The sequence below is a fragment of the Ascaphus truei genome, chromosome 4, assembly GCF_040206685.1.
Source record: "Ascaphus truei isolate aAscTru1 chromosome 4, aAscTru1.hap1, whole genome shotgun sequence".
Classification (NCBI taxonomy): domain Eukaryota; kingdom Metazoa; phylum Chordata; class Amphibia; order Anura; family Ascaphidae; genus Ascaphus; species Ascaphus truei.
In genome coordinates, this window is record NC_134486.1 from 308,816,443 (window position 1) to 308,831,533 (window position 15,091).

The 15,091-nt window shown below is 45.4% G+C and overlaps 1 protein-coding gene across 2 annotated transcripts in view; it reads right to left on the reverse strand.

The window, feature by feature from the left end:
• Window positions 1-15,091, reverse strand: part of ARFGEF3 (ARFGEF family member 3) — a 127,025-nt gene that overhangs the window by 71,761 nt on the left and 40,173 nt on the right. For both annotated transcript variants that reach the window (XR_012801143.1, XM_075597828.1), the window contains exons 8-9: window positions 8,270-8,354; window positions 4,546-4,650 (exon numbers count right to left, since the gene is read on the reverse strand). Coding sequence is in view for 1 of the 2 variants with exons in the window: in XM_075597828.1 (XP_075453943.1) it covers window positions 4,546-4,650; window positions 8,270-8,354 (190 nt within the window). In the remaining variant the exon portion in view is untranslated. The remainder of the gene's footprint in view (window positions 1-4,545; window positions 4,651-8,269; window positions 8,355-15,091) is intronic.

A 15,091-nucleotide genomic window follows, 5' to 3' on the forward strand; every position in this document is an offset into this window, starting at 1 on the left:
TGCTGGCTTGCGATGGATTTCTCTTCTTCTGGAACGATAGGCAGTGGGTACTGGTCCACTCGCACTGCAGGACAGCTATCTTCTAGGGGGGACACCTCCGCCAGGACGCGATGTCGAGTGGAGCCATTCGCCCAGGTGTCCAGACTTAAGAAGCTATCGTGCTCCGCGGTCACCTGGAGGCTCACACCCAACACCCCTGGGGCAGTCAACTCACCCCTGTCGTCGTCAACAGGTACTGATCCCAAGCCTGGGACCGATGGTACCTCTGTAGGCCGGACTGGCCGTGGTAGGGCACACGGGCCCACAGCAGGCTCTGTATGCTGTGATTCCTCTGTCTCCTCTGCTGGTTCGGCATGCTGGGGAACAATAGACTTCAATAACCGCACACCGCAACACTCACAGTAGGACCACCATGTCAATGTCTCTCTAGAACAGTTACAAGTGGGGCTAAAACACTGTATGCCCATTTCTCCTTCCACCTCGATGGTCCTGTAGTCGAGGGATAACCGAGACACTTTGGCTCCCTGAGCGTGGGCTTCTTGCAGGCAGGAGCATATGAAGAGAAGAGAATCTACTCCGGGCGCACGCCAGGCCACATACATATTGGGGTGTATGTCCTGACAGTCTATCTCGGTTTCCTGCTCAGAAAGAAAATATTCCATGTCCACGACAATGCCTTCCTCCTCCTCTTCCTCCTGGTGAATAGAAGGGTCTAATGGCTGTTCACTGTGCTCACTCCCCCTGGTGGAATTTAAAGGAGGGGTGTGCTCTATCACTGGATGGCTCTGGCTCTGCACTGAGTCACTCACATTACGGGGGCGGGGCTCTGGTTTTCCCGCCAGTCCCGGATGGTTTTCTGTAACCTTTTTCTGAGCAGCCTGGCAGTCAGAAGCACGTGTGTCATCTTGAGTTGGCGGGAGCCGCCATTTTAGGTGGGACTCACTGTTAGCCTCCCCGGCTGCAGGAGCCTCCATTTTAACTACAGTCCTGTCAACTACACTGCAGCTTTTTGCATAGATCATGAGACAGTCCCCTGCGGAAGACACGGGGAGTGTTAATACATGGGGAACAGTCTCTAGGCATATGTCATGCGTGGTGAACAGGAGATAGGTAATCCCCCGGCCGTCAGTATCCAGCCTTAAGTCTGTCACCCGGGCAGTGGCCAATTCCGGGCAAGTTCTTACTTGGGCGCGCATAGTGGACAATTGCGTATCATGGGATACTCCGGCCACTACAAACACGCGCCTTGGGGATAATTGCCGCGCTAAGGCCCAGTCATCGACGTCTTGCGGTGACGGCACCGCCATGATGAAAAATATGAATGGGACAATTTGAAAAATTGAAAACAGGGCACCCCAGGTCTATCTCAGCAGCGCCTCCAAATGTAACGGGTATTCCACCCCACCCAATCGCATATATAGTGTGGGTGAGTAGAACATGCAGTGTTACCGGTGTGGTGCATTACCTGTTGGCTCGCAGGAGGGCTGAGCTTCCGCCACGGGGAACCTGGGGCAATTATACTAGGGGTAACCACTTACTCAATAGGTGCAGCGCCTCCACCTGCGATGGCTCCCACCAGAGGGGGAAGTGAATCCTCGCAGGACAAACACAATGATCACATACACAATGGGGTATAATAACTAAGGACTTTACTAACATGTAATACGACACATCACATTCATAATATAACCTGTGTCCCTCTCAGGAGGAGACACTAACCATGACGTCTCGCAGGACGATTCCCCAACACTAGGTGATCCCACCCAGTGTCCAAAGAACCCCACCCAATGTCCCGCACTCTTGCAGAGAATCAATGGGTGACTGCGCAGTCACTATTAAGCTAAGGGCCCGGTGGTGCACTTAGAACTGTAGATACCTGCCGAGCACTCCGGTGCTCGGGTCAGCAACGCTTCACAAAGGGTCAGACGCGTGATGAATCCGTCTGATCCTATCCTGGCGATATTCTCTGTGACCCTCAACGTGGGTCCGAACTCCGTCACTGGAACCGCAGCATCCGCTGAGTCCCTTTCTAACGATACAGCAACGTGACACACCCTGCACTACAGGCCGTCCCTATAGCACAGCATCCTTAAGTGGCTTAAGGGTCACTCTCCTAGGGCCTTCGGGGTTGCCTATCCTATATAGGTAGGTCTTGTACCCACCCTACTCATAATACGGGCCCTGGGCCATGGATCCCCGGACTGGTTACCGCTATGAACCCCCCCCAGTTGCCTCGTACTACGCGCAACGCCGCCCTGGGCTATGGCTCCCCGGATTGGTTACCGCTATGAAACCCCCCCAGTGGCCTCGCCACTCGCGACACGGACCCTGGGCTATGGCTCCCCGGACTGGTTACCGCTATGAAACCCCCCAGCTGTCTCGTGCCACTAATTCACAACAGGACCCTGGGCTATGGCTCCCCGGATTGGTTACCGCTATGAAACCCCCCAGCTGTCCCTATCTTCCCTTCTGTTCCCCAGTGGCCAACTAAGGTAAGTGACAGGTTCCCTATCCTGAGGGCTGTCCCTGGCAACACTCACACTACTGGGGACTCAGGGCTATATTGGGCCAAGGGGGTGCTGGCCTAGTACAGGGAGTCCCTCGCTCCTGTACCCTACCTCCTTCCCTTGACTGCTCCTTCCTCTGACTGACAACGTAGCTGCAAGCCCGCCAAATGTATCCACTTGCTCTCCTGGCAGTCCTGCAGCCCTATTGGCTCCTATGAGGCACCTGGTGCCTGTCTCCCTATGCCTCCTGGGAATTGTAGTCCCAAGGCCCTTACTGTAACATTGGGGCCGCGTGCGCGCCTTCCCTGTGCTTACACTAACCCCTAATGGCCGCCGCAATCTCTCCCTACCTCTCGCGCGACTCTCCTGGCTGGCTCCTACACTCGCGCGATCTTCTGCGCATGCGCGACTATCTCGGGCCGCCGGGGACTCTCTGCGCATGCGCGAACCGGCGCAACATGGCAGCGCCCTGTGCAAGAGCCGCCGGAGATCTCCTGCACTCCGGCGAGCTCCCTCCTCGTCCCCCACCCTCCTGAATGGCCGTCGGGTCTGCCGCTTGCCGCTGGCAGTACCCGACAGCGTCCGTGACCACGGAGGCGCCCGGGTGGGTCGCAGGGGGAAAAAGATGACCTGGCTACATATATAATATTGCTTTTGCTTTATATTAGAATGCCGGGTCGTACATGTTTTTTTACTGTACTATAAAAACTTTGATCACAGATCATTAATATAAAACAAACGAGAATTCCCAGCACAAAATATTACATATTATAGAAAACCAGCAAACGGACTGAGCTTCTGAGCTTTAGTAATCGGAGAACGGGAATGAGTCAAGTTTTAACATTTGATTAAAAAAAAAAAAAACTAAAAAAATGGACAAAGTACCATACAGTAAGGTAGAATGATAAGAGGAAATAAAAATACATATGATAAATGAAAAGAAAACATTAAGAAATGTAGAAGTAAATGGAAATAAAAAATGGTAAGAAATAAAGTTCTGAATAACGACAGTTATTGCGCCCCGTGTGACAGTATTAACGTAAATGACATTGACAACTAGGAGTGCATATTCGAAGATTGAATGTCTTAATGTGTAAGAAAATGACACTATTATCACTTTCCTCTAAACTGAGTCACAATGAACCACTTGGTGTGGTGGAAAGGGCTGATTTATACTTTCCTGAAACTCCCTAGGAATACATTTATCTAAAGCTTCCATTTATTGAGTCATTTAATTCCTTTAGATTCTTTTTCTAAGCTGAAGTCTAATCTTTACAGTGACCGTTAAAATAATTGTTGCATCGGGCAAATTCTTCCATTACAACAGTTTTCCTTAAGAGCAAAATACAACAGCTTCAGAGTAAGTTTGACGTGTCAATTACTGACGTTTTTAAATGAGCATTTCCTTTAAAAAATAAAAAAAACAACAATTCCCTCTTGTTGGGAACCAGTAGTTTTCCGGAGCTGAACGGTGTTAATTTCAGCCCCTGCGACCCCCTGATTTCCGAGATATACTTACCTCAGTAGGTCATGCAGGTATCTCCTGAATGTTTAACGGTCCCGTCTGCCACGAGCCAATAGGAAGCCACGACAAATTACATGGCTTTCTATTGGTCCGCGTGACTTTCTATTGGTCCGCGTGACGCAAGACCTTTAAACCGCCCTATTCAATGCTTAGTCGGGGCTGCTACTGGCATGAGATACAGAGGTAAGTATCTCGGGAAGCAGAGGGTCCCTCGAGCTGAAATTAACACGGTTCAGCTCCGGAGACCTCTGCTTCCAACCTAGTACAACATTTTTTTTAAACCTACCAGGGTGCTTCCAATAATAAATATAATTTAAGCACACAACTGATATTTTATTTGGTACAATTGATCAATCCACATTGATAGGAAACGGACGGGGCTATATATTAAAGGCTTCCTATCATTATATTATTCTGATGGAGTAATACTTTAAAACAACATGCCCCATACTTTAAAACAACATGCAGCATGTCAATGCTAATAATGGCTTTGTACTATGTTCTCCTACTTACCATATAAGGTCCATAAAGCCTTTGTGATGGTGCATTGTGGGGGAGGAACTGTTGAGCATGGAAAGTATGCACTCCAGGTACAACAGCTGCAATGGATGGTTTTCACTACAACAATACAAATGATTTGTTTCCAGTTCAATCAAATTATTTTTTTAGCTCACACTTACACAATAATGTACAGAGCGATCTGCTATGTTGCTTCCATTCAGACAAATGCATCCTAATGAACAACAGCCCTACTTTAAAGTATTTTAACATTAAAGTTATGTCACTTACTGTGTGTTCGACTATCTCAATAAGAAAAGGGGGATCGATCAAGTACAGTAATATTACATGTAATGAGCAATACTGCAGGTAATGAATCCACAGTGCACATCGCTGTGTCTAACAAGGCATGTTTTTCCAGGCTACCCGTACTGCCGCTTTAATTTAACCTCGTATCTCTCATAAGGGCCTGCGATGCATTGTAATCTGCTGCTTCTGTCTGGGCTGCAACAATATGACATTCTAAATGCCATTAATGATGCAAGACTTTTTTTTAGTACATAGGAGATTGCAAACTAATCTTTACATGTTTTATTTTATCGAATTGTTCCCATCTGAAAAAATGATGGAAGAAACATCAGCAACAAATGTATTGAAGAAAAAAAAAAAAGTCAAGATTTAAAAAATAAATAAATCTGTTTGTTTATTTAGTAGCAAGAAAACTTTGAGAAGTGCCACACTACACACGTATGGGTGCATATGTATCACTTGATAACGAATAAGCACTGACTGCTAATGTTTTGTAAAACAAATGAACACTGATTCCCTTACAATAATAATAACTTTATTTATATAGAGCTTTTCTCCCAATGGGAATCAAAGCGCTTCACAAATACAAAAAGGGAAAAAGGAAGAGCATGTTTAAGGTTATAAAAAGAGACAAAACACAAGGAAAGATACAATACAGGATGGAAGGGTACTGTAGCTGGTAAATGCCGGACAGGTTGTGGTTAATTAATTAAATTATACAGTCATGCTCTGTGCTATTGGCTGAGCTGTCTGTCAAGCATTTCAAAAATGTACTGACCCGGCAAACTAGTGTGCCCACTAACCACAGAGTAATTCATGTTGGTGCCAGTCACTTCACAAAGATTGTGTCAGTGCAGCTGTGGGATGATGGAGCTGTACTCCTTTCCCCAATCCAGTGACTAATTAACCTTTATCGCTCCCTTAGTACATACCGGGAATGACATGGGCCGTAGCACGTTAGAGGCCCTTATGACGTACAGTACCAGGTCATAGGCACTAGTTTGTTTTCCAATAAACCACAGAGTGCTTACATCTTTAATCAACTCAATCTCTTGTCTTGCTCAGCAGTATCTATGAAATACCTTTCAAACAGAGCAATCCACATACTCATTGTATAAACAAAAAGGTCCCATGAGATTCTTTCCGAGTGATTAGGAGAAAAAATAAATAAAGTTAAGAAACTTTGTGTTTCCATTATAAAATAAGGTGGAGATAAAAATGTTCTATCATTTCATCCAGAGATACTTTTGGTCTTAAACAGTGGTTCTCAGTCTTCTCCTTAATCCCCTGATGTGGAACATATTTTTTGGCTATCCAACCAATGGCCTATTTATATCCACATTAAGAGAATTTGGATATTTTGCAAAAGTATTGGTTATTCCTAACGTGGTGCGACAGATGATGCTCGAGGTCAGATTTAGAAGCAACTGGTCTAGAGAAAATCAGTGGATTTAATAGCAGATCACACAAACAGCTATTGTGCTGATAAGTTGATGGCAAAAGTCAATTTTAGACTCCAACACATATCATCAATGTATTAGGGCATATAAGCACTGATTGTGCCAATGAATGAATGGTAGTGTATATAAGAATTAGGAGAGAAAGTATTTGTACTGTACTTTTCATATGCAAAAGGTATGTGACACGGCTGTGTGTTAAGGCTGCTATAAATAATATCTCCTGAACCATTAAGAAGCATTGGGTTGCTGGACGTGTGTTTATTTTCATGGGGAGCAGGAAGAATATTTCCTCCTCTCCGGAACAATGTAAACAAAAGGCAGACGCTGCAAGAGAAGTTAAATATTTACAGAGTTAGCTGGCAGCATGTTTGCGACAACTTGCTCTAGCTTTACTGTCCCTTCTGTACATGAAAAACACCATGTGTTATGTGTGAATACATACCTACATGACCCCTACACTCTGCCCACTACATCCACCTTTACTCCCACCTTACTACCTCCTCTCACTCCCGCTTACAAGACTTCTCCTGTGCTGTCCCCTCTCTCTGGAATTCCCCACCACGTACCATCAGACTCTCCCCCGGTTTTTATGTGTTTAAAAACGCCCCTAAAAATCACCTTTTCTAGGAAGCCTAAGCACCTTTCCTCTAACATCCAACTCCCCTCCCCCTCCAATCCCATTGAGACCAGCTGTGTGGCTGGACCAATCTACACCCTACATAACATCCCCCCAAACCTTAATGGCTTCAGCTGTCCGACTGAAGGGGTACAATGAGCAGCCACCTTACCTTCTTGTTTCAACATCGTCCTTCACTCTCTCTAGATTGTGAGCTCTCACGAGCAGGACCCTCACTACCTCTTTGCATCTGTTTGTGCATGTTTATCCTCACCTGTATGTAACTGTTCATGTTTATGTAATATACATAGCTCTGTACCCCACTGTACTTTGCTGCAGAATATGTTGGAGCTTCACAAATAAACGATAATAATAATACTAATTGTTGATTAAGAGGTACAATGTGCCATACTTGGCCACTTGAATTTCTTAGGGACCTCAATCTGAATGGGGAAGTGTTTATTAATCCAGTATTCTCTTTACCCTTTTCGCGCCCTGTTCTTATCAGAGAAACATTAAAGTTTAGGGAGAGGTGAGAATGAGAGAATCTGTCTGTACGAGCCCTTGCTGAGCACACAGTGACATCACACTAAATGGGAGGAGCCGGACAAAATCAAACCCCTTCGAAAACCAACTTTAAAACATTCATTACAAATATTTACAGGTGTCAGATTTGGCTAAAAAAACAAAAAAAAAACAAAAAGAGATACAGTATAAATCTCTGAGATAAGACCCCTTAAACATGTCACTGGAATTAGTACAGTTTGGTCCTAGGAGGGACTGCCAGTTTAACCATTCTAGTCAGCATTTCGTCATGTTAATCACTATTACTTTAGGTTGTACTGCGACCCACACAGGGCAAAAATGCTCAACAAGTGAATCACAAAACACCCTTAGTAGCAAACATATTAAATAACACACTTTACCATGACCATGTAGAATACAATTATTTCAACACTAGACAGACTCAAAAGAAATTGCATGTCTCTACAGGGCTTATGATATTCAATACAATCTACAGAATCAATAATACGTGTGGTTGATATTTATGAAATTCAAAGTTGTATAGTGAATTCATATTCCTAAAATAAATGCGTTCTGTGCAGCGAGTGGTAAAACCTTCCTCTACATTGATTCTTATTGATCGTTTTCTCAACAAACAAAAATGTGTGTTATCTATGTTCTGTCTGGATAGCTGGAGTAGGATGACTGTCACACTAGCAACAATCACGAAAGCAATTAAAGACAGCCTTGCTGTGTAAGAATTTATGGCATCAGAAATGACTTACATCTGAAGGGACACTGCTACAGAACATTGTATGAGGAGAACAGAATCACGGCTTTTTCTACTTACTTTATGACAGCCTGCAGCTTGTCACATAGCACAGTGAGCACAGACACTATGTCATCACAGAGAGACTCCACCGAGGGACCTGTGCCTGCGAAGAGGGTGAAAAGTTCATTCTTAAACTGTATAACAGTAGCAATAACAATGTATTTATACATAAGGCCGCGCTTATAGTGCGCGAAACGGCGACGCGACGGATTACGTCACCTGTCGCCATCCACTAAAGTTGTATTTCGCTTTGCAGCGACATCGCAAGCGACCTGGCCATTGATTGTTTCAGAGGCTGTCACATGTAGCGACAACTGTCTGAAAAATCTAATTTGACCGGCTTCCAAATTTCGCGCCGCCACGTTGCGTCGCGCTTACTATAAGCGCACGCGACGGCGGCAATACTTTTGTTTTGCCGCGACGTCGCATCGCCGGCTCTATAAGCGCAGCCTAATACTGACCATCCTATATACAGTAGATTACAAATGCAATTAATACAACAATCATGCCTTGAATTTCCCATTACAGCAGCTTGTAGACTTGCTCTGTCGTCTTTTATCCCACATGCATCGAATAAAGCAACAATACAGTTCAAAGCACGTTTCCAACTGGTACATGTCTCTCTGTGATACAGGAATGCAAAAAAAAAAACTGAAGCAAAGAAGCACATACAGTACTACTCATCAAGTGCACACTATACACTGGAAATGTAAGTCATTGGGAGATATAAATCAGAAATGGTGCAATATGCTTCAAAAAAGGGGAGCACCAGAGTCAATTTGGGAGCAAAGACAAATCCGGGAGCAGAAACAGATCTTGTTTCTTACTTTTGCCGCAGATCTCTTTGGAGCAGAGGTTAACGATGCGGATTTATTTGGCCCAAAGAGAGTTATAGGCACAATTTTAGATACAACTCATTGCACTGACTCTCGCCTCCCTTACAGCCTCGTATAACCACTCCCCCAAACTCTCACGGCGCAAGTGGAGCAACTTGGGCAAAAAAAGGAAGCAAAGCAGATTAATACATTGATCCAATCAAAAATGGACTCAATTTGCACTGGTTTTGGAGCAATGCTCCAGGTGGCGACACTTAATACATATTCCTCATTGATTTTTTTTCTCAACTTTAACACATCTTTAAATGCAGAGTTATTCTAATCTTGGTCTAATGAAACGCATGGTAGACTACAGATAATCTACGTCAAATTATGGGTTACAAACGAATGAAGGCAAGAGAGACTGGCAAAGGAATGATCCGATTTTCATGGACACCATCATTATATTTGGAGCAGTAGTGCCACTTATGCCAATCCTGATTTACTAAGCTTTCTGACGTATAAATCCCCAAACGGCAAACTTCCACTTTGTCCAGGCTGGCGTCTTAAGTGCGCTGAATACCACAATCAGTTCAGGTAAATGAAGGTACAACATCTATCTCTAACTCAGGGGCCCCAAACTTCTCCTCTTTGCAGACTCCTTCAATGTTCATAAACATGTAGATGACCACCATACATGCGTGGATAAATTTATTAATACACATACATTCGATATTTATCGAAAATAATAGACCAGTGTTGAAAAATAAACAATATCATCCTTCTGAACTGATCAGGCTAAAAAAACAAAACAACAACAGGCTACAGATAAGATCTATTTAGAGATGAATTGTTGGCGTTTCAAGGTCATTGAGAACTGGTGGTCTAGGGACCAGTTTTTGAGGGACTGCTCAATCTTAAAAAAAACTCTGTACTGAAATAACAGAAGCACTAGATTGTGTATGTACTGTAGATGAAAAAATTACAGTTTTGTTAACGGTTTACTGAATAAGAAATGTTAGCTTTTCCTACCTATTGCAGAATGTGTAGGGCAGAGCATATAAGGGCCCATACTAAGGAGAAGCGAGCATAACAACAGTAGTAGGAGGGCGGTGGGTGTATTCTTATTGTTCCTGTTGTCAATGGAGGTTGGGAAGTATTTGATATTTAAATGCAGGGATTGGCTGGAATTGATTAATCAGCCTTCTGCATCGAGGCAGACTGAATGCCTGGCCTGAAAATTGCTACTCCCCCACACATTTACAGCTACAGTCTCAATTACAAGGCATACTGTATGTATTCAAGTTTGTCCTGAATTAAATCCTTTTCTACTTATATAGTGCAGATATTATTTATTTATAAAATATTTTACCAAGAAGTAATACATTGAGAGTTACCTCTCGTTTTCAAGTATGTCCTGGGCACAGAGTTAAGACAAATAATACATGGTTACAAATAGTTACATAAATGAACAGGGTATACATTATATACAAGACATTGCATGCACAGTTAAAGAAAATATATATTATGGGCATATGAAACAGTTACAGACCAGATTAAAATGTGAGACAGCCTTAGATTTGAAAGAACTTAAACTGGTAGTGGATGTGAGAGTCTTTGGTAGGTTGTTCCAGTTTTGGGGTGCACGATTTACAAAGACTAGGCTACACCCAAAAAATAAGTGATATGAAAACTAGAAAGCAAAAAGTAATTTTATCTTTTTTGTTAAATGTAATGTAAGTGTAACTATTTCAGTTAGGGGTTAAGGGCTTTAATGGGTTTACTGTGAGGGCTCACTCAGGTTCCCCCCATCCCATCTTGTGATGCAGGATAACTACAGATGCAGCCACGAGTATTAGAACACTTGTACCTGGGAAATTCTGGGAGATTCTGGGGCAGTCTCACAGTAAATGCCTCAACATTTCCTCAACATTTCTGTGAGATTCTTAATGGCCCATAGGATTAACGCAGCGGGGGTCAATGCAGTCCCATTCAAACTGAATGGGACTGCAGGGACCCCTGCTGTGTTAATCCGATGGGCCATTAAGAATCTCACAGAAATGTTGAGGCATTTACTGTGCGACTGCCCCAGAATTTTCAAGGCAAGAGTTGTAATGCTCGTGGCTGCATCTGTATGCAGAAGGGATTGCACTTCCTTGTAGGTCTTGTGATCTGTGTTATCACTATAAGGAGTATAGCGGGTATATATAGCTCCCCCAGTTCTAGAAGTAGGTTCTTCAGAGTTCTGACTGGGGTCCTCCCTGTATGTCCTGTAAATAGGTCTATATATAGCCAAGTGTATTAAGAAGTGTCCTGTCACTGTTGTCATGGGAGACCAGGTTAGTTACACCTTTTATACCAAGATAATTTCACTGAGCAATAACACTTGCTAGGGTTCTGGGGTAGAAAACTAGACTTTCCTAGGTGCAGGGAACTCTAAATAAGAGTTTTCCCCTGACTGGGACTTAGCTCGGAATCTCCCGGTTCCCAAATCGGTGTAAAGTTCCACATGGCACAGCTCCCTTCTCTTCTGAGAACTTGGACTTTTGAACGCGAGCTACCACCGATCCTCTGGAACCGAAATCAGCATCAAATCCCAGCCGCGTCCGCTACATTCGATTTTGAGAACTTGGCAGCTAAAATCGGGACTTAGAATCTGGCAGGCAGGCTTTCCTGGCTTGAAATCGAAGCCGGTTGCACTGCCAATCACGCAGAAGCAACTTTGAAAAGCCCGCGCTCTTACTACTGGGAATCTCAAATTTTATTGGCTCAAACATTTCTTATAGTATTCTGAGTTTTATTCATGAAACTCAGCAGCCAATCATCGCACGGGAACTTTCTCAGTAGCCCATCAGAGCCAAGCCGGTATAGACAGCCGGGTCAGCGGGAAATATGAAAATTGCCAAGCGCAAGTTTGCCACCTCCATCCCTGGCTATCTCTATGCCACCCGCCGAGTCAGGCTCCACTAGGTCTGGCAGAACACATGGCAACCCGGATGACTGCCATTGTTCCCTGGACCTGGGTACTTGAGCCTTTCCCTGCCACCCAAATGGTTTTCACACCTTTGGCATCTCTGGCTACTTTGAACTCCAATGTCCAGCAGACTTACTGGCGCCTATGGGTTAGCCCTGACAGTCTTATTGAACATCTGTTTTACCATCTCGGACTCAGAAGTTGCGTCACGCCACTACATACGGGACACACTATACTACGCGAACCCGGAAGTTGCTCAGAGACGTTGTGAGACACTGAGGATCAGCTGTTCCCAGCGCGCAGGAGCAAGCGTCTCAGTCAACAGACTGCCGCCGAGCCATACACCTGTCTAGCAGAGCAACAAGGTGAAACGCTTTTAAAGGATTCCACTTAATCACAGAATTTTAATATGTAATTTTATATATGCATATATTTGATCTGTACATTATACACCTTTCACCCTTGGTGTGCCTTGTGCTTTCTTTTTCTTATGATTCCCGGGTACACTTTATGGGGAACCGACTATTCCGGACCCCGACTACCTAGGCAGATTCTGACAACAATTCCTCCGCAAATCCCCCTTGAAACTCATCCCCTAGCAATCCCTGCTCGCTGGCATGCCTGGAAAGGCAAAAACACAAAACATACTTTAATTGCGCAAAGTACATTTGAAGCATACATTGTTACTGGGCTCAAGAGCTAACTCTTGAACCCTTATACTCAGATCAGGGGTAACCAAAAATGGGCTTAACCTTTATTTGAGTACCTGGTTAGCCCCTACCGTTACAACTGTTTGTTGTTTTCAGTTAGGATACATGCCCATTAAGTAAGTTCCAGTATTAAAGGACCTCAATTGTTCTCACTATTGAAGAGAGGAAGCATGCTTTTGGTAAGAGGTTCTCAGCATAGTAACTCGAGTATGTAGCCCCCCATTCCCTATGCCTATGGGAAACCGTGGGCGATTACGTGTGCTGCTATTACCTGTGAGGCTCACAGGAGGCAAAAGCCTCTGGTTTTGGGGAGCCTGGGGTACTATATCTCGCCCTGCAGCCCCTCCACCTATGAGGATCCCAGCATAAGCGGGATGACTCCTCATAGGACACAATAATTACTATACAACCTGGTCTAATATAATTCCTTTACTGTACACACTGTTACAATAACATACCCACAATGCAATACCAAACACCCGGTATAGTTCCCCCAAAGTACTGAGGGTGCCCTAGGCACCTAAACACCCGGTGTCCGTAGAACAGTCCAACCCAAAGTGTGAGGTAGCCCCCCTGTTGGTGCACTTATATACCTCACTGGGCACTCCTGTACCTAGGTAACGCTGATGGATCAAAGGGTTGGTCCGGTCCCATGTCGCGGGGCCTCCAACATCAATCCCCTCTCTCCTTGTGCAACCCGATCCACCTTGTGAGGCGAGCTCCAGCTAGAATGTCTCACCTAATGCCTATGTGGACTGTAGCCTGGTCAAAGTCCACATTACACCGCGTGGCCTTCCGGTCACGGGTGCAACAGTACCTCTATGTACTAATGGGGAAGTGTCCCTATCTGGGACCTTCCTTGCAATACTCAGCTGAGGGGACTCAGGGCCTAGCTGGGGCCTAAGGGGCAAGACTAGGCCTAGTCCAGGGAAGCACTGCTTCCTGGACACTATCTACTCTCTTGCTGCCCTCCATCCGTTTGACGTGCGGTCTGTTTGCACGCCAGACCAATTCCCTTCCTCAAAGAGGATCCTGGGACTTTTAGTCCCACAGTACTCTATCTGCGGAGCCACCTAAGATGGCCTCCACAACTTACACTGCACATGCGCAACGCATTGTACTGCGCATGCGCGAGAAAAAAGATGGACGCCCCCCACCCCCACCCCCTCCGGAGCTCTGGCGGCTCTATCAGCCAGGCAGCTCTCCCCTCGCACCAAAGGTAGGAATGGGGACTCGGCTACAAGTATGTTTGGGCTGGCCCAACCGGAGGGTTCCTTGTGCATTCTTGATCAAATAGGTATGGAGGAGGTATGCAGTACACAGTAGCAGGTTGCTAAATCAGGAGCCAAAAGTGTATGTCATAGGGCCCACTCAACACGTGGTGGAGCATTACAAGTTAAGTACCTCCCCAGCATAGGACTTAGAGCTACCTGGAGATGAAGTATCGAAATATATTGTTTGCCACAAGTTTCTGTCAATTAACCAGTATGTTAGTATCTGTGAAACATTATTGATGGCTGGGAAATAAAGCACCTTTTTGTTTATAAAAGTTCCTGGCGCCTACCCTTGTTATATTCAAGTATCCATGCCCAGCCTGCACTTACCCAGCACCATGCAAGAGACAAGAGACTGAGCACTATAAATGTATGTAGCAGGGTTCCCCTTCTTACCTCCTGCTAGGCAGGTCGTTCCATTCACCTCTGAGGGAGAAAAAAGAGGCAGCTCCAGGGACTCCTATGCAGATGGTGCGGCGGCCATCTTGGTACACCCAAACCGGAGAGAGAAACAGAGAGACAGGAAGTCCTGTGCTCAGGATTTCATCTGCGGACTGGAGATGGCGTGTTCAGTTGATCCGGAGCCTGCAGAGAGGAAGGTAGTGTCCAGGGAGCTAGTCAAGCTCCTGGACTAGGCCAGAAATACTACCCTTAGGCCCCAGGCAGTCCCTTCACCTTAGTGGAGAGTGTAGGGCCGGCCACACAGCTAGGGATCTCCCATTAGTGAGCGGTAGCAGCGGAGCAGGTCCAGAGCCAGGAGAGAAGTTGCTCTAGCGGGAGGTATCCCCGCGCAGCAGCCGGACGTGAGGCTTGAGGGGCTGTTGTCGGAGACCCCACGGCGTGGGACCCTGCCGCTGCTCATCCTCCGTCTGGGAGTTTTTTCCCTGTATAAGGCCTTAACCAGGAAGGTATACGTGCACCACCGCATGGGGGAGGGTAGCGCTGCCCTCATACATACATTGGGGTAGGGTTGTTTGCCGGACACCGTGTTATAGGTGCCCAAGCACCCTCCGTATCATTGGGACTAGCTACCTCCTATTGTCATATTGTTATTACTGCTGTTATTG